Raw genomic sequence first — 23,770 nt, forward strand, 5'->3', positions numbered from 1 at the left:
TGAGTACCTCAGATAAAGAGCTGTTGTTGCTCATTGGGCTCCAAATGCAAAGAGTTTTGAATCCACAAATCCACAGTCAGACAGATTGTGAACAAATGAAGGAGGTTTAAGATGACTGTTACCCTACACTAGCCTGACGAGCCAGACCCACATTAAATGACCCTGGAAGCAAATGTAATTTGCTGCCGCTAGGGGCAGTCTAGATTCTAGGCTAACCCTACACAGGAGCTGCCGAACAACAAAGATCACTCCAAAAGCAGGATGGATAATAGTCAGAGTGGTCACAAAGGAACCCAGAGTAACTGTTAAGCAACTAAAGGCCTCTCTCACATTGGCTAATGTTAATGTTCTTGAGTTCACCGTCAGAACATTTAACAACCTATGGTGTGCATGGCAGAGTGGCAAGGACAAAGCCGCTGCTCTCCAAAGAGAACATGTCTGCCCGTCTGCAGAAAATGTTTTGTGGGCAAATGAGGCAAAAGTCGTTTGTTTTAAGCGAGTGGCGTCATGTATGGAAACAACACTGCATTCCAGCATCAGAACCTCATCCTGTGCGTGAAACATGGGGTTGATAATGTCTTTATTTGGGCCTGTTTTGTTGCATCAGTCTGATAGATTGAAAAAAAATCTAATGTTGTTCCTTTAATCCTGATCACACTTTCAAGTAAGTACGAGCAGAGAAAGCTGTAAATTCAAGAGGCTGTGGTTTGCAGTACTGGTTGAATTGTATTGTGTTGAACCGACACGTGTTTCAACAGCACCACAAAGTACATCCTCCAAAATGATCATACAGTTCAATTAATACATTCCTGACGCTGTTTTTAAAATAATTTGACCATTATAACAATCATGAAGGGGGATTTAGTTTGTTTTCAGTGTACCTAACTGTCAAGTGAGTGTATCTCTATATAGAAAATAATTTATAACCAATAGTTAGTGTAGTGATGTGTGTGTGTTAGCTCATGTTTGTAAGAAGAGTTTTGCATTGCATCACTTTAATGCGTCATTTGGCTGTGAGGCATGTGTGCTCACAGTCTCAATGTCACTGATTCTTGACGGCTGAGATAACTGAAACTCTTACGTGTTACAACAAAAAATATGAATCACGAATAAATATTAATATCCCATAGTGTTCCTTAATTATATAACTCTTTGCCACATGTCTGCTGCGCCTCATCCAGATCACTGAGGAGATCCAGATGTAAGCTCTGGACCAAACTACAAAACATGCAGTCTCTGGTTTGTTGGAGCAGAAACACAACGGGCCCCCTGACAGGAAAACAAAAGATCCTAGTCTGCAGTTCAATAACAGCAGCGAACAACTAAGAAATGCTTCAAGGTAGTAGCTGTTGGTGTTAAATGACAAATGCTTGTCCAGTCGAACCAACAAATGATGATGAAACAAACAGATCGGCACACAGTAACGCACACACAGGCAGATGAGGCCATCCTGTAATTTATTGGTAACCAACAAACATGTGGAACTCAAGTCACGCTTGTCTGGAGGCTATGAAACACCCGCCATTCATGTTTTTTTTTCAGGGTTACAAAAGCAACACAAACGCCTGTGAAACATCTGTAAAACATTTGTTCTCGCTGAGATAAGATTTCCTCACTTAGCTCCGCGCCTCAGTTATAAAACACAACAGTCTGAGTCTGGCTGACGCTCGGAGCTGCGCGGAGCTCTTCGTGCTGCTGAACCAAAACAGTTTCTGAACGGTGGATTTAAAGAGGCATTGTTTTCTGTCGAACGTCATGGAAGCCAGAGGGTTTTGTGTGGTGTTTTGCCTTCTCCTGGTGGCACACTATTCACTTCAGCAGACCCCCAAAGGAAGAAAGAAGGGTAAGGTCTGGTGTTAACTCGACAATGCAGATAAAAATGTCGTTTAATCACAACTCGTGCCTTTTTTTTTTAACAGACGCTGCAACCAATGCTGCCATCGAGGAGTTAAAGAAACAAATTAATGACATTGTTCAGGACGTGAACTTGTTAAAAGAGCAGCAGGCTTTACAAACAGGTATTTTCCATCATTATTCAACCAAAAACCATTTCACAAATTACATTTGTTGTAAAAATAATGTATTTTTCTGTAGTGTTGCACAACCCCCTAAAGTATATTTAAGTGGCTGCATGCTGCATGTCATATGCCAAACAATTGTTTAACATCTTTCCAACTTTCTCAGAAGATTTCTGAGTCACACGCTCTTAATTTTGCACTTTGCAGTTTGTCTGAAAGGAACAAAGGTCCTCGGCAAGTGTTTCCTGGCTGATCCAGTGAGGAAGACCTTCCATGCAGCCAGCGAGGACTGCATCGCCAAAGGAGGCAGTCTGAGCACTCCTCTGACAGGAGACGAGAACGACCAGCTCTACAGCTACGTACGCCAGAGCATCGGCCAGGAGGAGCACATCTGGCTGGGCATCAATGACATGGTGACAGAGGGCACGTGGGTGGACCAGTCGGGCTCCGACGTGCGCTTCAAGAACTGGGAGACGGAGATCACCCTGCAGCCAGACGGGGGCCACCGCCACAACTGTGCCATCCTCTCCACCACAGCCAACGGGAAGTGGTTTGATGAGAGCTGCAGGGCCGAGAAAGCCTCCGTGTGCGAGTTCAACATCGTCTGAGGGCCGCCCTGTGCCTAGTCCTCTGACAATACCACACTTGCATGAACATAAGCACTGCTTGCTGTAAAGCATTTGAAAGCTGTGAGGTACATTTACGCACTGCACTGAAAACGATGCATCCTTCCTGAGCTCACATTTTCTTGAGCAAGCCTTCCTGATGTCATTTCAGTATAGAAAGATTCCACACAGGGGGGGCTGGGACATAATTTCTTTCCAGCTAAACTCATTGTAACCTGATATTTCACATACAGTCGGTAAACGTGTTCTCGAACAGCATTTCAGATATTCATCAAGGTAAACACTGGATGGCTTGTTCTTATTTTTTATATAGCATAAAACCTTTTTTTTTTTAATAACTGAAGAACAACCAATAATGCCTTTTCTGTGTCATCCTCTTTCTGATTCTGAATGTCATGTTGTGCTGCTTAATTTTTCATTATATGATGTTAATAAACACGTGTCTCCTTATGTAACACTCATTCTTTTGTTGCTCAAGTGGAAAATTGCTCAGCGATGATTATGTAAGAACTCCTAAAAAGAACGTGGCTGATACAATGATATAAAAGTATTATCAAGAGTAGAAGTAATCAAAACTTCCTTTTTGGAGCATTTCCGTCGCAGGGTCAAGCTTAATTCATAATTAAAACCGTTAGGGGGGGCCCCAGGGGGAAATGTCCTGTTTATATAGGTATGCAAACCATACCAGCACATCATAGTACCTGAGGTTGAAGAACTGTATAAGAATACAGAGAGTAAGTTCACATTCCCAAAGACTTCCCCATTTATTTTCTTTTAAAGCACTTTGTGAGTGCACTCAGTTATTGGGTCTCCACCCACGTACACAACTCCATCCATTTTGGAGCTGGCACCAATGACATATATTAGTCATTCCAGTGAAGCTTACATCAGATCAACATGTTTGGACGTTTCCATGGACATTCCCTGCTTTCAGAGTCTTCTGAGTCCGAGTCTACATCTTCAGTAACATTCGGAGAGTTACAGTGAGCCGGTGGCTACTTTATTACCTCAGGGGGGGTGAGTGTGGGTTTGCAGCCAATTTTGGTCTTTGTCTCCCTCTGCTACTCATTTTCTGAACCGCAGGAGGTCGACACAGATTTACAAGATAAAAGTCCTTCTGAAGAATTTTCCCCTCATGCCACATTCTGGGAGAGGCTAATGGCAAAAACACAGACTGACTGAAGCTGGGACGTGCCCATTCCAGAAAATTCAAAATACAACACTTTAGAAAGGAAGAAAACTTGACTTGGTAAATATCCTAACACTCTTCGATCGGTTTGTTTAGGCTCCACACAGAACAAAGGATCTTTTTACAACGTATTAAAAGGTGATGATCACTGACCACACATGTCAAATCATAGTTCTAAAACAGATTCTCACCTATCAAAAAATAAAAGCTCAAAGACCGTATTAATGTGTTGCATGTCATTGTAATCCAGAAGCAGCAGCTGCTCTTAACACAAATGGTAGAATTTGTTCTCTGGCTAACGGGTGGTTTAGACTTCTGCGTCAGTTTGACAGTACAGAGCATACGCAGGCCATACGCAGACCCTAATGGTGTAGCCTGACGTGCACCTCCTCAGAAATGTAACTCCGCGGACCACAAGAGCTGCGATTGGTCCGCTTGGTATTAGTGGCTTAGTATTTCTGGCTGCTTCTCCTTCTCTGCAATCTTCAAATTGATTGTTTTGGATCTATAAAGATGGAACGCATCGAGGAAAGGTTAACTGAGGAGGTTCGGAGACACAAACATTTGTATGACTCGTCTTTGGCAAAATTTTGGCGAAAGTTTCACTCGCCATTGTTGAAAGTGAAGCACGAAGTAGAAACACAAATTAGCATCAATGTCCCACAGTACCCTAAAAGAGCCTTAAGACCCCCCCCCAAAAAAGTCTCAGCTCGTAGCTGATCAGTCATCAGATTCTCCAAAGTATTGGCCTCAATTTTTATTCATCCCTGTAACAAAAATAAAAACAACTCTAAGACCGTATCGCCTATTAGCAAGAATGTATTGGCCCCTGAATGAGTCCTATATTTGGTGTCATGATACTACAGAGATAACTTGTGCAAAATCTGTGATAAATAATAGAAATAGATAGTCCTCTGTACACATATACAGATGTTGCAATCCGCAGCAATTCCTTCCCTCAAGTTCCAATGATGCTATAAAAATTCAACAGCAATAACTGTACCTTTCTTTTTCTCCAGTATAACGGCTAGAAAGTCAACATGTTAACAGCCCACAGATTTACAATATGCACCCATGTGCATAAACAAAATATCTCCAATGAAAAATGCTCACTGCCTAAAAGCAGAGGGGCTACAACTTGCATAAAAGGGAATGATTAAGAACAGCTTTCGAAACAAAGACGCCCTCATCTAAGATAAAAACACGGTTACAGCTGCAGGCAGGTTTGAACAGGGTTATTTCTTGTGCCTCACGTCGGGGCAAAAGGGAGGAAAAACATCTTGCAGGGCCGAAAGGCAGGCAATCACACAGACGCCAGGGAATGAATATCATAAAGTTCAAGTAGGTCAAGAGAAAATCAGGAAGCTGAATCCAATCTTCTGCTCAGTTCCCTCCCTCCGGCTCCAGCCGGGTCCCCGGTTTTGGAGAACGTTCCTCCTCATTTCGGCCCTCGGGGTTGTAAATCTCATTGTCCACCATGGGTTTCATGTGGCTCGGAGGCCTGTTGGGGAGCGGAGGTCCTTGAGATGAGAACCGAAAAGGCTGATAAACCCCGACCTCCGTGTTGTCTGCGTCACTCTCTTTAGAAGCCAGTGGCTTTTGTGAGTCTGTGTGTCCCATGAAGGGGCGGGACGTCTCTGCATCTCCGTACAAGCCCATCTCCGCTCCCTTCTTCAGGAGGTGCGTGTAGACCAGCGTGTCCTCGATGGAGGCGTACACATGGGATTCGTTGTCTTGGCGTGTTTTGGGGAATCCTTCGTATCCTGGCAGGAAGACGGTGCCATTTGGGTTGTAGATGGACACCTCATGCTCAAGCTGCTTCTTCTTTTTCCTGTTCGGCAAGAAAGACAAGAAGATGGGAGTTTTATACGTAGGCATCTTGTCCACTTGAACAGTTTAAGTCATCTGAGGCACACAGTAAATTTAGTGAGCAACTTAAAAAGATAAAAATACCAATAATGAAGTCAGATTCACTCACCTGACCACCACGCAGACCGCCACCAGCACAATGATAAAAATGACCAGTAGAACAGCCACCACACTCAGGATGATGGTCAGAAGAAAGCCTAAATGGGAGAAAACAGCATCTTTCATTTACACTTCGTGTCATACAAAACTGATATTAATGTTAAACTGATATCATGACATAGCAAAGGAAACATCTGATGTGCAGAGTTTTAAAAAAATGATTACGAAACAGGATAATTTAAGAATACTTAAGTAACTGTAAGAATTAAGTAGCATAACTCAAGCACAACAATTTGTTAAACTAAAATAACCAGAACAGCCTCACAATGACAATATTAGCATGTTGGAAATGTTAAAGGGGAATTACTGTTTTTTACAACCTGGACCTTATTTCTGGGATATAAAATACTATCGTTTACTCACCCATATAACTTTGGTGTCATTTGGAGTCGTTCAGACGATATTTAGATCTACGTACAGTATATCCATATATAGTGGGAGTGACTGGGGCACCGAAATGCAGTCTCTAAATAACGCATTGTCTGCCGCGAAACTCGTTCATTTCACCAATATTTTGTTTTGATACTCTAGTGCTATTCCCCGTTGAGTCCGGAGTTACCCATTATCTTCATCCAGGGTCTGTAGATTGACTTACTAACCTCTAATCTGGATGATCTGGTAACATCTTTGAGCGCCGCATGCACCTGCGACGGTTGGCTTGTTTACCTATTTGCTACACAGCAACAAACCACTGCACGTCTGCGAATAGACAACAGGTAACTCCGGGCTCAACGGGGAATAGCACTAGCGTATCATAACAAAATATTGGTGAAATGAACGAGTTTCGCAGCAGATAATGCGTTATTTAGAGGCTGTGTTTCGGTGCCCCACTCACTCCCACTATATGGATCTACGCGGATTCTGAACGACTCCAAGTGACACCAAAGTTATATGGGTGAGTAAACGACCGTATTTTATGCCAGAAATAAGCTCCAGGTTGTAAAAAAACGGTAATTCCCCTTTAAGTTGTTCATGTTAACTATGGGTTTGCATGGGGCATGCGGAACAAATGGCATCTCATGGTGGAAGTTTGGATAACTTTATTTTTGGTGTGTGCACCACTGGCTCTGTTCAGACTTGGTATTAACATGTGTCCTGGGTGGCCTGATCACACGTGGACAGTTTATGCTGAGGACACAGATTTTACCCACGATTCCCAGTTGAGCAAAGTCTGCACCAGTCTGCACTAGTTGGGGACAGTCGGCATGGGTAGCTGGCACAGAAATTAGTTTTGTTTTGGACCAATCTGGATGCAATCGGGTAGTGTGATCTGATTACTGACCCAGGTGCAAACATGTGTTTCCAACAGCCAATAAAAAAAGAGAGGGTGGGACACAGGAAACAGCGTCGGAAGTGTACTCCTAGTCTTTTCTAAATCTGTAAAGACTGTAAAAGTTGTGTAGCGTGTCCCCAGCTTTAAAGTGAAGGTGTGAACACACGTGTCCCGGCCACACTGACACTGACCTCAACTAACTTCCTCTGCATAAGCTCTGCCTCATCCATTCACAGAAAACACACAGCAGCCATTATGGATGATGGCCAGAGCAACCTGAGGCGCCATGGTTCATTATCTCAGATTAGTTCAGCAACATGCTGGCACCAGATAATTTGCACTGAACACCAATCACGCAACGGTTCATGAGATCTGGACCGTCCGACACTGTCATCTATAAAGCCACCGGCCTGGCTAAAAAGTACCCCTGCAATCTTGTCTTAGAAGTGATACAAAAAGAAGAAGTGTGCCCTCTTACTTTTGCTCTTCTGCAGGGTGATCTTGGTGATCACGCTGAAGTCTCCTTTTTCGGGCATACAGTTAGACATGTTGAGGAAGAAGCTCTCGGAGACCGTGATCTCGCTCTCGGCCTCCTCATCCTCCCTGCGGCTATAGTCCTCCTCGCGGCTGCCGACCCTCTGCACCCTGATGTTGGTGTGGCGGTTGCTGCACTTGGGCAGGCTGAGGTTGGCAAACATGAGGTGCGCCTCCATGTCTGAGGGAACGGAGACGATCCAGGAGACGGTGGAGTAAGGCTGCATGCCTACTGGCCAACCAGGAGTAGCCACAAGGACAGGGGACTCATTCGTTGGAGACACGGTGAATATGTATCTTTCTGAACAGGAAAGAAAAGAAAAATCCGCATTAATAAAAAACACAGATGCACTTACATTATTTCATCTGGTGAAGTTTGTTACCTGATATCTCTTTTTCAAAACTGGCATTTAGCACATGTTCTAAATACGTCCTCATTGTTCTGCCCAAAATCCTGGGCTGCCACGTGACGGACACATTGCTGTGGATTAGGACTTTCTGTATGGTTCCCCTAGAGCAGAACTGTCCAAAAGTAGCCCCATCTCCTTCAGCAATGTCGATAGTGACGCTGTCCCTGCATTGCTGTCCAGGTAGAGACTGCTTCAGGGGCCCAGAGGGAGAGGTCAGCTTGACGGTGCCGTGCTGAGCAGGGCGGAGGGTCCAGGTCATTTTGCTGAGAGAGGCAGGGAGGCAGGATGGAAACTTGGGCACCAGCAGCGGGACTGGAGTATCAGGGCAGTCTTTGAGATGACTACAATCTGATATGAAAACAGAGGTCATTTAAATCAAGAGGGGTGAATTATTTTTTTTTCCTGGGACGTCCAGTTAAACACTCAAATCTGGATTTACCTATGACTCTTGTGGCGGTTACTTGTATATCCTCAGAAAGACAGTCCTTGAAAAACAGCTCGCTATCGGATGTGACCGTGATCTTCTCCTTAACCACCGAGTTCAGTTCCATCTTGCACCTGGAGGCCGGCCTCAGCTTATCGATGTGGAGAGAAACTCCCTCCGTTTTGCTGGGATCCACTCTACACGACTCTAGAGGGAACAACGACACAACGAAACACAAACTTTGATTCAGTTCCTCCTCCCACATCACACACAAATGCGAATGCTGATTCCTCGATATCTGAGGGAATCATTTCCTGTTACGCGTCCCTGCCTTCATTCGTGACTCAGAGGTGAGTCAACCTGAGAGCTCCCCTGAGACGTGAGGGCTCAGAAACCGTCCACAAGGCCCACATCAGTGTTACTCATCCTTAACGCCACGGAACACGGAAACTTTTATCTCACCCCTGACTAACGAAACAGCAGCCATGTTGGAACTGTTAAGAAAACAGAGAAAAATGTCAGTAGAACATCTTGCATGCTGACACATGTAGAAGAGACTTCACTCATCTCCCACACTACTTCTTGAACAGCAAAACCGTCTTTATATCTTAAGTTCACAAGATTATAAAATAAATACTGATCAGACTAGAAGGGAAATTTCTGGAAAAACACTGAGCTGTCACTAGTACTAGTAAGCAACTACATACTAAAAATTGAATGTGTTACTGGAAAGCAGCAATATTTATCGGTTTATACCACTTGGGGGCAGAAGAATCAACGTAAGGAAATCTAACAACATTGCAAGTGCAACTCAATCCAAATGAAACATCCTCTTCATTCCTTTAGAGATGCGTTTCTCCACATCGTCTGGTTCACTTCATTCCACTGTTCAGTTTTCTTTTGGCTCAATTTTGGTCTTCACCAACTCTTGAAAGAAATGTCAGACACTTCTGCTCTTAATTGTTAATTTGTTTATAAGCTCTTATAACTAATTCTGCCTGTCTTGGGTGTAAGCTGTGAAGTTTAAGAGTCAGTTAGTTAAAAAAAAAAGAAGAACAGGACAGATTAGAGCAGAGAGCTTCAACTAAAACATTAAATTTAGTGGCAAACAAAAGAAAAAAAGTGAAATTAAAGATGCAAAAACACTGCCTAAAATTGAGGAGAATGGTGCTACATCTCTCTGGTCATCGCCACAACCATCATCTTTCATGTAAACTCCAGTTATTTTAAACCTTAAGCAGCGACTTGGATAAAATGTCTTCAACTCAAACAAGTATTATCTTTTTCTGTTTTTCAGATATAACTTCTCAAAAAAATTAAATGCTTTGAAGACACATTAGATCAGCCACAACATTACAACCACTGACACCAGAAGTAAATAACATTGACCATCTTGTGACAATTCAATGTTCTGCTGGGAAACTTTAGGACCTGACATTCATGTGGATGTTACTTAGACATATACCACCCACTGAGACCAGACCAGACACCCCCACCCCATAGCAATGACACTCCTTGATGGCAGCAGCCATCCTCAGCAGGATGCAGCTTGACACAGACACACACACAGAAACAACTAAAAAAAACAGCACAAGGTGTTGACCTGGCCTCCAAATTCACTAGATCCCAAACTGATCAAGTATCCGTGGGATGCACTGGAACAAGTCTGATCCACAGAGGTCCCGCCACTCAAACCATAGGACCCAAAGGCCCCCACTAACAACATTTTGTTGTCAGACACCACAGGACACCCTCAGAAGGCCCATGTCCATTCTCTGATGAGTCACAACTGTTTTGGAGGCATAAGAGAGACCTACACAATATTAGGAAGATGGTCATAATGTTATGCCTGATCTGTGTATATGATTTATATAGCAGCTTTAAATTCCAACTGCCACATTCTTAACCCAACAAACCAGCCTTAGAAATCTCATTAAGTTTCAGAAGTATTGTTAAAACTCTGGTTGACTCCTTATCTAAAAATTAAGAACATATATATCTGAGACACTTTAATGGAACAAAAGCTACTGCCACCGAAATCCAAACCGTATAATAAATGTGGATTATGTACAAACCTAATGGATTTACGGACACCTCCAGGCGTAGAGAGAGTCCAGGAGAACCAGCGCGGCTTCTATCCATCTCACAGTTCCTCAGCGTCAGTGAGAAGTTACTCTTAAACTGGCTCGGCTGGGTGGCCGTGAGTCTCAGAACCAACGCCCCTGTTTCTCTCCTTTGGTACTCCACCGCCGTCTCCTTCTTCAAACAACGCGGCTCTGTCACAGTTAGAAACTTAACGGCTGCCTTGTGCATGTCTGGGATCTGAAAGCGCCACTCCATAATGTCGTCATCGGGGAAACTGTCCGGGTAGTTTGCCGAGAGAAGCTCTGAGGACGAGGCTCCTTTTGGTGCGGTTACTGAAATTTTGGCGAGGGCTGAGAGAGAAAAGGGTAAATTAACCTGTGACTCACAAAGACAGCAGAGTAGAGGCACCGATGTGAAAAATTAAACTAACTTACATTTGATTTCTTCCCCCACAGACACGTCAAACTGGTTGTTTTGCAGCTCCTGCCCTGCTGGGACGTCCAAGGAAAAGCTGCCCTGATTCAGTATCTGAGCATTAGTGACTGTGCCCGTTCTGCAGTATTTCCCTACAGCCACGCTTCCCAAAGACTGCAAGGCTGTCAGGGTGTAGGTGTGTTTGTCTGGACATCTCTCAGACGGACTGATCTGTCGCAGACCCAGCTTGGTGAAGTCTATTTTGAAGGCGTTTGGCGGTGAGGCCTTTATATTCCAGGTGAAGCTGCGGTTGAACCCCAGCAAAGGGAGGGAGCCGGAGTCGGCCTGGATGATACGGCCACTGCACGACCTTGTTGTGCATTCTGAGAGGAGAAAGCGATTCATTACGACAAACGAGTGCAAGCATGCTGCGTTAGTTCAGCAAGATAACCCGATTTATTCTCAAGACATCATTCACATGTTACCGAGAGTCTTACCTATCGTTCGCACAATTTCCACGGTGAATACGTCTTCAGGTCTGGAGCATTCGAACTCCACAGAGACGGGCGTATTGTCTTTTGATGACAGAGAGGTACTACATTCTCGTGTGCGTCCTGACACTTCACAAACTTGGCAACCTTTGCCTTGAGTATTGCTGATGTTGAAGGTGACGCCAGGATCAGGGGTAACGGTGTACCTCTGGGCACCTAGAAGAAACGATTTGGTGACGATGAGTACAGAGATACACGCGCCTGCTCCTGAATGATATTAGAATATATCACTGAAAATATCCACGTTTGTGAGACTAAAGCAGAAGACCGAAGCTAAGTGACTAACTGCGTCAAGAGAGGAGGCCGACAAGACAAGCTTGGCTTCACTCCTACTATGAGTAAGCAGGCCTTTACTGAGCAAACAGAGCCATGTTCGCTCACAGCTGCAACTTATGTGCTGCTTGAATCATGCCTCTGCTGGCACATCCTTGATTCTCCTGTACTTCTTCTCTACTATGTCTTTAGGTGAGTGGACAAAACACAGACATATCACATGGGGAGGATTTGGTTGAACCACAGCAGAAAACCGCACAGTTTCAGTCTACAATGATCCGATCATAGGACTTCATCACAAACACTCATTAAAGTCAGTCAGGTCCCAACAATTCACCAGCAGCCATATTAGTAGTAAAGAGCATGATAAGAACAATATTTACAACAGTGTTTGATAAGATCTCCACGCTGCTTCCTGTAATTGTTTTCATTTTATGAATAACAATCAGTTATCAGCCAATATTCAAAGACCAGATCCACCAACATTTTACAGTAAATCTGTCACGCTGGTTAATAATTAAAACTGTCTTACCTGACACGACGGACACGATGAGCGCAGGAAGTAAAATCTGCAAGCAAACCTCTGATGGAGACATGCTGCCCTTCAGTCAAAGCGTGTTTCTGTAATCCTGAGAGAAAGCGGGTGAGATCAGCACGTATTATCATTTCCTCTCGTCCAGACTTGGGAGCTCCTTGCCCAACATGTCCAATAGTTTGTTCAGACCGCGGCTGTTGAGAAACGACTCATCCACTTCCTGAAATGGAAGTGCGTCCGCGGCAAAGGGAGCGTCAGCGCCAGGTAAATCTAAGGGCGTGGCCAGGACGGCCATCTCGGCAGGTACGGAGTTCATCAGTGTGTAAAATATACCTGACTTGACAATAAAAAAAAACTTTTAAAAATCCAGTTCCTGCTACATGTAATTGATAAGTACGTTTTTAAATTAAAAATACAATTAAATTATGACTAAAAGTCAAATTAATTAAATATTGTTAGAAACAGTATCAGATAAAAGAATGATTTGCTAACAGATATGTTTTCAAAAATATTTCTGATATGGAAATTCTACTTCAATCAAATGTTTGTCTTTTCTCATTGAGATATATATACTGTATTTGAACACAGAATCAGCTATATGTTCAGTGGGATGTCTACATTTCTAAAGATAAACATCTGGTTGCTTTTGGTTGATGGCTTGAACCTGAGGAAATAATAATTTACAGTTTGCCAACATCGGTCAGCTCAACAGGTCAAAGGTTTTCATAAAAAAATGCCTATGATCTTGCCTGGGCATGTCATAGCAGCGGAACGAGTTACAGTATCACATAACAGCCTGCGATTTCAATAAGGGGTGAGTCGTACATGCCAAACCTTTTAGGGAGCAAAGGAAGCCACAAGTGTGACGAAGAATGATTCTGCAAATCCTTACTTTGGGTCCAGGAATAAAGAGAGGATGGGCAGAAAAATAACCTCAGCTATTTGTTGATGCCATGCAGTGAATATGAATGACCTGCTGTTGATCGCAACCTTATTAAATGATATGGACAAACCTCTTTTCTGACAATGATTCATCACCAAAAAACAAATCTGAAGTAATTCCTGAAATTGTGGCGATATTAAAGTTAAATTCAATAATTTAACTATGGATTTATTCAAGCCGGCGTGGTCGGACACTTTGATGCATTATGTTATATTCTCAGTTTGCTCACTTTGCAAAGTTAAATTCAAGTTTGGCACTCGAAACACGGTGAGTCTGCTGTAAACCGGTTTCAGCTACAGACAACAGGTCAGACAGAATCCATCATCGCCTATAATCAGTTTTATTTTCATTTAAACGGTTGGAACAATAATACAAATAAACACATATATTAAACTTGACATTAGAAATCTGACAATATAAGAATTGAAACTCTCTCTATGGCAATAAACAACATCTACTTTCATGACTTATTGGAAAAACTATGACAGTTATGAGCGTGACTATAGGTTATAGATTATGTGGCGGCACACTTTAAAGTTCAGTTGTCAGTGCAAAAGTCCTACGTATGTGATAAGGCAAAAAACGCTCTAAAAAGGTTAAAAACTATACAAACACTATTTAAAGAGAAAGTTTGCACAGTTTACGCTGACATAATCTATAGGAAGGCCTACGAGGGTATACAAAACACACTGGTGTTGTTGGTCCCGGTATAGAATACTATTGGCTAGTATATTAATCCTTCATATACTTTACCTTGGTTGCTCTAATGAGGAGGAGGTCTAAGGGTCAAGGGACACCCAAGGAGCTAAAGCATTTGATCAAAAAGTTCTCCAAACCTCCAGAACAACTGAATGGCTACAATTATAGTATAGGCAGCACAGGCTATAATAATGATGAAGATTATTTCAGTTATCTCGGTCTCCTCTGCTCCATCCCATTAGGCAGAAATCCTGCAATGATCGGCACTGGCCATATGAGAGCAGCAACACTCCACACAATGATGACCAAAGTCATGAAACAAGCCACAAGTGTCGACTCGATGGGCTTTCTGTTCAGCCTCCAACTTTTGTCCCCCTTCAGCTCGTCGAGGCTGAAATCCACGCAGCAGAAAGTGACCTGATCCCCAGTCTGCTGGCCCCTCGACCTGCCCTGACCGAACCTCCGGTACCGGGACATCCCACAGCCCACGCACAGACGCAACTCCTGCTGACCCCCGGTGACCCCGAGGTGCTCGATGACAACGGGCGAGATCGCCCTGTTGAAGGACGCGGAGAAGAAAGCCCTGCCGTGGTTGTTGGTGGTGTAGATGAGGACATCACACTGGAAGCCGAAGCTGCTGTCCCAGCGGGCCACCAGCGAGGTGGGCAGGAGTCTCTGGACGCTCACGTTGCACTGGGACAGAGTCTGCATTGATGAGGCGTCGGGCGAGGCTTCGCTCTCCTCCACGGACCTCTTGGAGAAGCGCACGTCCACCTCCAGGTTGGCCAGGAACCTGTTGGAGGAGTTGATGGGCGGCAGGAGGAGGTCTTCGTCGCTCCAGCCCTGGCATCGCAGGAGAAGCGCGGCCACCGCGGTCAGAGCCAGCAGGAGAGTCGGAGAGTTGTTCAGCATGGCACAGGGCGCGTCTCTCCAGCTCGCATGGTGCTGTGACGATCCGCAGGCGTCGAAGAAGATGTGTAGTGTTTCAAAATGCCAGTGGTTTCTAAGAACGCAGCTCCCAGTGAAGAGATTCAGTTCCCTGCGCGACTGGCATAAACGAAAACGTCCAAATCTTGTCACATGCGCGCATTCCTCTACCTGTGGATACGTCCCTCCACCCTTGTTCTTCAAACGCGCCCTGCGATAACTGCACGGGTTGAAGGAGACCGAGCAGCTCCGTGCGCTCGCAAGCTCCGAGCTCCTCTCCCGCTCCGTCACTTCAGGTGTGAGCGCTGAGCAGCTGAACACAGAGGAGTGGCGAGGGGAGAGCCTCCAGTGCGCAGGGACAGAAGCACCCAGCGCACACGTGTCTCCTTCAAGTCAATAATCCTGGCATGCACAGTGTGCTCAATGGAAAACATTCCAGTTCACATAGTTTTGAAGACAGCGAGGCTTTTTGAAATATGAAGCTCATTTTGGTTTCAGCCAGTTTCTGACTGAAACCACAATAGTGTCTACAGAGCATTTTCTATAAAGGCCAGTTTATGGTCTATTCCTTTGAAATGAGAAACCTTGAGTATTTCTTTTAACTTATTTTTATTTTATTTTGTTTTTATGTGTGTGTGTGAATAATACCTCAGTCAGTCCATCACTGTTGTCAACACTAAAACATACAGTATCTGCAGCTACTTGACTGGTGGCTATGAATGTTCAGATACATTCACGGCACCAAGAGGATGGACCCTAATCATTTAAGTATGGGTGTCTTTCTGCTAGCAGCCAGTAAACTATCAGCTCAAGGTTCTTACTCATTTTTCTGTACTCTCTCAACACGTGTTGAACAGACTGTAATGAGACATACGACAATCCTTCAAGCTATACCTTCAGGATGAATTAAAAATATGGCGATCCTCTGACATTCCCTGCAGATTTGGATATGACATCAGTGTCATCAGAAGTTATAACAAGATGTGAGGAAAGTAAAGGACAACTTAATTTGTATCTGGGGCTCTGATTTCCGTAAGGGCCACTAAGCCGGGAAACATGACAGGATTTTAGGTGACAAAGCACATTTGCATTTGTGTGTGCAAGGTCACATCAATGAGTTTGCTTCATTTGACTGATTGAGTTTAAAGATAAGAAGTTAATCTGGAGCCCATGCAGGGAAAGATTAACCTCTGAACCGTTATTTATGCAGAATAGACGCACGGCGTTCAGCCTGAAAGACGGGCACGGAGCTGGGAGTAACTCCAATGAGCAGCACAGTGCCTTGATCAAAAGTACATTATCTGTGGTGATGAAGGAAACGCTGCTTTCATGTCCTCGCCAAGATTTGTCAGCCTAGACTCTAAACGACTATAGACAGTATGTTTATCTACAGTTATATAAGCTCACATTTCATGCAAAATGTCCATGCAATTTATTGCAGCTCATGACTTTTTTATCATAAAATCATCTATGAGTTACTATAGTTATCTGGACAAGAGTATACAGCGTTCAGTTTCTTCCTTAACTTTATACTTTAACATTACAAGGAAATGATTTTTGTCCGTGTTATCTTCCCACATAGATTATCTGATAATGAATTCAACAATATCCCTCTCATGCGTTTGTAGTGCCTACTTATGAAAAGGTCAACCCAGCAGCCCATAATCTCCGCACCGGTTTGCTCATCTGCTCTCCGCTCTGCCAGCTATCTGTATACGGGTTGTTTCCCTCCACCATACTGTGTACTCAGGGGAAGCCAGACACATCAATAAACATGCGCCTCTGCTGCGCTGCAGCAGCAGGGGTTTTTTGTACACAGTGTGTATATCACCTGGCTGCTGTGTCTGATTCTGCGGAGGATGCAAACCGCCCTCCCCCACCCTCCCCGTTCACTGCCCTCTTTGTGTTTCGGATCCAGCGCTTTATCACAAACAGTAAATCTGATAACAACTACAGCTGGGGACACAGATGCAGTTTATCTCTGTTCTGCGGGAGCTCCAATAATAGATTAAATATTAGGACTAGTGGTTGAACACCTGGCCAACTTTTGTAAATCACACTGAGCCACAAAAAGTTAGTGGAGTCAGAGAGATGAGGACGGCGGTCGTTCTTTCACCCTTTAAAAACAGTTCAGTTAATCAAATCACTCACTTGCCAGTTCATTAGGTCCACTACTTAGAGTCCAGCACTAAATCTTACCTTCATGACTGTTATAATGTTCAGTTTATGTTGAAACAGCATAAGAAAGGTGATCATTCAACTGTATGACCATTTTGGAGGATGCAATTTGCGGTGCTGTTAAACTGGATTGAATTAAACAAAAATGTGTTTTTGTTATTTAGCCCACTGACTACAATGGAGGTGTCAAAATAATAGAAACGGGTGTCTGTATAAGACACTACAAGCCAACAGTACAAACCACAGCCTCCAAAATGAAACTGAGTCAACAGCTCTCATTCATTTTCATCAGTGTTCCTAATGAACAGGCAACTGAGTGTATATGTGCCTTTTGCAAAATGTTTTTGCAAAAATTTGAAAAATTAAAGCTTTAAATAAATCAAATCAGTGGCCGCCTTACATAAAATCAGACAATTCAGGCACTAGAGTCTTTTTCAATTTATATATTTATTTATTTATTCAAATTCTTTTCTTTACAGCTGTTGTTCTTATTGTGTCCATCATCTTGAAGAGACTATTTCAGGCGGCTACAGAACAGAGAAACCATCGTCTTCTGTCAATCACTTAACTTTCCGCGGATCCTGCTTCTGGTCACCTCTTCTTAAAGGGTGATATTTCTTTGAACGAGGAATTAATCATGCTTTTTTCCACGGGTGCACTCATCATAACAGCTTATATATAATGCATCAAAAAAGATAATTATTGACAGACACAACTGTGTCATTGACCAGAAGCAAAATGGCGATGAATTATTCTGTTTCATCTCTGCAGGGCTGGGAGAAATGAATGCCACTTGAATGAATCGTTTTCTTCTGTGCTGTTTAAATGGTGTAAATTGCTCTGGAGGCCTGCCTCCGTGTATTTGATGTGAGGGCCAGCTAAAGTGAAAGATGCTTTGGCCTCAATTTGCACCTGAAAGCCCCTCTCCCCTTGTCTTCCTTTAATTATGACAGTCCATTCAGCTCAACCTTTATTGCTTTAAAACAATCATCTAGTTGTTTGGTTCTCTGTCTGTTCACCCAGACGTCTCTCTGAGGCTCACAAAAACTCCCACACGTTTCTAAATGCTGGTCCCTCAGCATCAGATATGCTCCAGACAATGTACTGGTGAACAGAGTAAGAAAATGTAAATTACTTTCTTGTTCATTAATTATGCTATAAAAATGTAAATTGCTTTGGTGACCAAAATGCAAATGGAGTAAGATAAAAGTCTCTTCTGCTCAAGGAAAATGTATGAAAGATTCATCTTCTCAAAATGTGGCTCTTTATTCAAAAGTACGCAGCTCCTGGACGACCTTCTTCTTTCTCGGTGCTGGATGACGCCATTAGTCTGACCCGCCGGCTCTCGCCCACAACGGATTTAATTGGAAGTTGAGGACTGGATACATTGTTGTAGACACTGTGTAAACGCTCTTGTTTTACTTCTGAGGCTGGTGAATCCCCCGTCTGTCTGAGCCAGCGGTCCTGTCAGACCACCAATCACTGGCAGGACTTATCTCCACGGCAACAAAACTGTGGTTCCCCTAGAAGCTTACGAGTAACAGGGTGTCAGCAGACGAGGAAATACAGTAGGTTTAATTGCTAATAATAATAATGAAACTGATAACATCGTTATCCCATCATTGGGATGTGTGGTCTAATTGTGCAGGAGATCAGAGCTGCAGCAATAACAACGTTACGTTGTGTTCAGGGACAGTGAGCCAAGAACAATCCGCACGGCAGCCGCTTTGGAGAGATGAAGCAGAGTCTCTTCTCTCATTTTTTTTTCTCTGGAGAACCAATACTGGTCAGAGTAAAGTCTGCAAATATACAATAGTGGGAAGCAGAGTGGTCATAAGACAGACAAGGGGATCTGATATATCCATTAAATTCTGATCTCAACTCAAAATAGGAAAACATCTTAATATACTATATATACACCGATCAGGCATAACATTATGACCACCTTTCTAATACTGGGTAGGTCTCCTCCTTGGAGGCCAGGTCAACACCTTGAGCTGTTCTTCACGTGTTTTGAGTTGTTCCTAAATCATTTTGTGTGTGTGTCTGTGTCAGGCTGCATCCTGCTGGGGATGGCTGCTGCCATCAAGGAGTGTCATTGCTATGGGGTGCGGGTGTCTGGTCTGGTTTAGGTGGGTGGTACATGTCTAAGTAACATCCACATGAATGCCAGGTCCAAAGGTTTCCCAGCAGAACATCGAATTGTCACAAGATGGTCAATGTTATTTGCTTCTCCTGTCAGTGGTTTTAATGTTGTGACTGATAGGTGTAGATATCCAGCATGAACATCTGTAGGTGGTGCCCACTTTTTACAGATTTACATCTGTAAATTAGATTTTTATCTTACCAGGATACAACGAGTTGAGGATTTATTAACTCGTTGTATTTGTACTTGACTGAGACTTCCACTTCAGCCTCGCCCACAGCCAGTTTGAGTGCATCTAGAAGACCGCAGAGGGATCTGGATCTGCAGAAATGAGGAGTTGTACACTAATTAGCGGCATTAATTGCTAAGGCGTTGCTCTGAAATCAGGCAAAGTGGTTGGGGAGCCTGAGAGTATACATGACAAATGTGTAGTTTTGTAGAAATGTGCATCTGAGTTTTTTTCTTTCTTTCTTATCTCAGATGAGAGCAAGTCAAGCAGCAGTTTAAGAAAATTAGAAGAGAAAATGTGCCAGGGAGCTCACAACAGATTGTTTGAGATCTCGTTCCAGTTCGCAAAGTGCTTCCAGTACCACCATGGGACTTTGTGAGGCTCAGTTCTCCATGATCACAGATAAGCAAAGGACACTTGTGGCTGTCAATGTGAAATAGGCCCTGGAAATAACATCACACTTATCAGGGACCCTGAACCACGGTCAACGGCATGCAGAGATCTATCAGCTTTCTCCTTGTCGTTCTCCGTGTGCTGAGATGGTGGGAGATTGTTTCTCTGTGGCGCCGCCAACACGCTTCTCATTGGGGCAGATGTGGATTGTGAATCACACCAGAAAGGTCACCTTGGACAGGTAAAGACAAGTCAGTCTCCCCTCCTCTCGTCTCTGTGTGGTCGTTTGTCATCTGGTTCTCTGCTGGTGAAATGCAATCGAGCCCCGAAACAGGGAAAGAGAGGGTGATTACCATGAGCTGTTTGTCATGGTGGAAACAACCATGTGGGAGGAAAAGGAGGATGATTGGTTGCTTTCAAAAGTGATTTGTTTGAAAAACAACATAAGGCCTGCTTTTACCTGAGACTCAAAGGCAATGTGGCCGTCCAAAACCACACAACACTGATTCAACCAAAAATATCTGATTAAAAGTCTTTTAATGGAGGAAGGATGTCATGCAGTTTAAAATATTAATGAGAAGAAAATATAAAGAAGCTGGCAACCGGAAAGAGGACTTTCACAGAACTGATTCCATGTTTTATTCCAGCAATAAACTGTCTTTGTTCAATCAGACACTCCCTGAGGACACGGAGCCTCCATCTGCTCCTATTATATGATACCTATCATTTTTCCTTACATGTCATGTCGTTAGAGGACCATTATTTTGAAATATATTGATCTGGAGCAGCCAAATTTCACCAAGTACAGTCCTGGCAGCATTTAATGAGTTTTTCCTCATGGGTTTCTTACTTAAATGCACAGTAAACACATTTCTCAGTCTGCTTCTAACTATGCCATAAGTTAGAACTGTCACAATGATTTTATTTGGCTGGCTGTTTCCCCTTCTTTGTAAATCTTTATGCTAAACTAAGCTGGCCACTGTACAGTTACATATTCAAAGTTCATATAAAATCATGTCATATGTCTTGCATCACCTACACACAAGTATCTGATAAAAAATAAATAAATAAATAAATGTGTTGTAAGTATTTTTAATGATGTTTAATGATGAAATGTTTTTAATTTCCTGGAAAATGTTTCAAATGTTGATGACTCATCCAGCACTAGGGGGTCGTTTTTAATCTCCCTTGCTCCCCTTGCATCTTTCCTTCACCAGAAGGGCTGATGCAGACTGGTGGGTGGCGTCTGCACAGAGGAGACTTGGGTTTTGTGGAGGTAAATGGTCTTGTTTTTATATAGCTTTTCTGGCTATTGGTACTCAAAGCACCTAGCAGTCCTGTGACACATCTACCCATTCCCTCACAGAAGCACAAGTCAGTGCCGAGCACTCAGGGTTCAGTGTCTTGCTTAAGGACCCTTTAGAATGTGGTCCATGGATCGAATCACTAACTTTCTGGTTTGGATTTTCTAACCACTACTCAACCAAACCAGGAACCTTTCCTGTGGTAACCACTACACTACGGAAATTGACAGAAAGAAAGGTGGGCTCATCCGGGATATTCTAACATGTTAAACACTCTGTGGTTGAAGTGGGGCTTAAAGAAGAGAAGTAATGTGCAGTTTAGGCTTCTGCGTCAATTTGACGCCGTAGTTATATTGACAGCCCAGACCATATGCAGACCGTACGCAGACCCTACTGCCGTAGCCTGACGTGCACCTCCCCAGAAATGTAACCATGAATCACGATGACGCAGACCGCAAGAGCTGTGATTGGTCTACTTGGTAGTACCGTGTTTAAGCTTTAGTATTTCTGGCTGCTTCTCCATGTCCGCCATGTTTGAATTGATTGTTTTGGATCAGTAAAGCTGGAAAACACAGAAGAAAGATTGACTGAGGAGGTTCGAAAGTGCGAACAAAACGCGTTTTGGTGTTGTTTTTACAGAGTGAGCCAGACTGACAAGCGCACAAGAATAAATGGTCCGCAACAGCGTTTGGCTACGTGCGTAGGTTACGGCGTCTAGTCCCGCAGAGGCATAAACTGCACTTCAGATGTAAGCTCTGCCACTCTAAGGACATTTAGTATGAGCTACCACTGTCCTAATGCTGGGAAGTGGTGTTGATAAAAGCAGGATGAGGCAGGAAATATTATGGTTGCGGTTATAAACAGGAGCTACGACTGCAATCATGGGCAGTCCATTAGCAACAGCAGTATAGAGTTAATCCAAATCTCACAATGTTGGTGCCAGTTGGCTTCTCTGATTCTCTGCAGCTTGTATTTTTCGCTGCAAGGTTAAAAAATTAACAATAGGGCAAAAAGCAGCCGCTCACTCAAACCGGCCCACCTCATTATTTCCTGTGTCTGTGTGTAGTGAAAGAGGTGAATCAAACTGCAACATGAAGTGAATTTCTTTAAGCCAGTTTTGGCACGAAAAATAACCGGAAGTAAGATTTGGTCATCAGGGCCTTTAAGTTTTCTGAGCTTTGTGTTTAGTCAGGTGGTTGTGGAGTAAGATAAATTCACATAAAACACTCATTCACTAAAAGACTCCATGTGCTGTTCATCTGGATGCTCTACATTATTTCAAATCTGTGTCATTGCAGGAGAAATTGTAATGTCACGTGGAAAATCAGTGTCTTGAATGTTCAGATGCTTTAGATCTGGTCAAAATATATTGGCTCTAAACAAGGAATCAGTTCAGGATTTCATTCTTTTCCATCCTCTGTGGTTCATTATGTACTATATTTAGTTATTTATTTATTTTTTGGCTGGGTGTATTTTGGGAGCCTTAAAATGGATTTTATGTAGAAATTGGTCAGAATAGCTTTTTAGGATTTTACTTTATTTTTAATCAAATGATACAAGCAGAATTTACGAGCGTCTGCAGTCCTTAATGAAACACTGTAGTGGTGGAGGAGGTGGGCATCGGAGCCATTCATCAGGGGCTCTTCCTCTGTATCTGCAGACTGATCTTTGGCTGTCTGTGGAAAGGCTCCACTGTGTCAGAAACCCATTTCCCTCTCATTCCTCCTCTGCAGCCACATCCTGCTGCTGTGCCCTGGGCGGAGGCTCCCATTTAACTCTGATATACGACAGTAAAGCCCCTGGTTTAGCTCACTGACGTCAGCCGGAGGAACTCTCTCAGTCTGCTGATGATGATACCCTGCCCTCCTCTCTCTCTCCCCTCAATGACTCTGACTCCTTCCTGCCTTCGATGCTTCTGTCTATGCAGATCAAAGGTGAAAGCCACAGCGAGACCTCGTGGAAAGAAGGAGTGATGAGACACTGCCTCCTTTTCCTCCAGTGATGAGGAGTGATGAAGATGAGATCGGGTTCAGCAGCTCTCTCAGTCGGCAATCACTTTAGGCTGGAAACTGGCATCAAAGAAGGAGTGCTGAAATCATATACAGTGGAGAGTCCCTCCTGAGAGAACTGTACTTGTAATGCTGCTGGCTGATTTCAGACTCCTGATGTGACTCATTTATGATTACTCACTCACATCTATGAGTTACATGTGATACTTTAAAACACACAAATGCTAAACAAGAAAGTTGCAAATCTTAGCTCAATAATAGCTTTTCTCTGACACATGATTTAATGCAACCTTTATAGAAGGATTACAAATTGTTAAGGAAGGCTTTGTGAAGGGTCAATAAACAATTTACAGGCGCTTTAAAGATCAATAACTATCAATTAACAAGGAATTCAAATGGATTTTTTCACCCTTCTGTTGCATAATTAATCAATTTATCGACCATTAACTAAAGCAGCAGTCTAATCTCTAAGGCTTCTTTATGAGACGTTAACATGACACATGATGTTTACAGTGCTATGTCAAAGTTTGACATTTCTCCAGGTGACAATTATTTTCTGTGGAGGCTGTAGCTCCTGTCATT

General features: G+C 43.4%; 3 protein-coding genes across 3 annotated transcripts; 1 reads left to right on the forward strand and 2 right to left on the reverse strand.

Annotated features, from left to right (window-relative positions):
* Positions 1 to 1,327: 1,327 nt before the first annotated feature.
* Positions 1,328 to 3,202, forward strand: clec3ba (C-type lectin domain family 3, member Ba). Its single transcript, XM_084556792.1, has 3 exons — positions 1,328 to 1,843; positions 1,920 to 2,018; positions 2,226 to 3,202. The coding sequence occupies exons 1-3, from the start codon at positions 1,756 to 1,758 to the stop codon at positions 2,624 to 2,626; spliced, it is 588 nt and encodes a 195-aa protein (XP_084412918.1). The 5' UTR covers positions 1,328 to 1,755; the 3' UTR covers positions 2,627 to 3,202.
* A 185-nt stretch (positions 3,203 to 3,387) lies between these two features.
* Positions 3,388 to 12,604, reverse strand: LOC311496792 (CUB domain-containing protein 1-like). The gene is made up of 9 exons (XM_084556777.1): positions 12,358 to 12,604; positions 11,499 to 11,708; positions 11,022 to 11,384; positions 10,578 to 10,937; positions 8,518 to 8,709; positions 8,052 to 8,426; positions 7,613 to 7,969; positions 5,812 to 5,899; positions 3,388 to 5,664 (listed from the first exon to the last, which is right to left on the reverse strand). The coding sequence occupies exons 1-9, from the start codon at positions 12,419 to 12,421 to the stop codon at positions 5,217 to 5,219; spliced, it is 2,457 nt and encodes an 818-aa protein (XP_084412903.1). The 5' UTR covers positions 12,422 to 12,604; the 3' UTR covers positions 3,388 to 5,216.
* A 995-nt stretch (positions 12,605 to 13,599) lies between these two features.
* On the reverse strand, positions 13,600 to 15,450 carry tmem158 (transmembrane protein 158). Its single transcript, XM_084556789.1, has one exon. It carries the CDS (start codon positions 14,912 to 14,914, stop codon positions 14,213 to 14,215), a length of 702 nt encoding a protein of 233 aa, XP_084412915.1. The 5' UTR covers positions 14,915 to 15,450; the 3' UTR covers positions 13,600 to 14,212.
* Positions 15,451 to 23,770: the final 8,320 nt, after the last annotated feature.

Source organism: Chelon labrosus (genome assembly GCF_963514085.1).
Source record: "Chelon labrosus genome assembly, chromosome: 12".
NCBI lineage: Eukaryota > Metazoa > Chordata > Actinopteri > Mugiliformes > Mugilidae > Chelon > Chelon labrosus.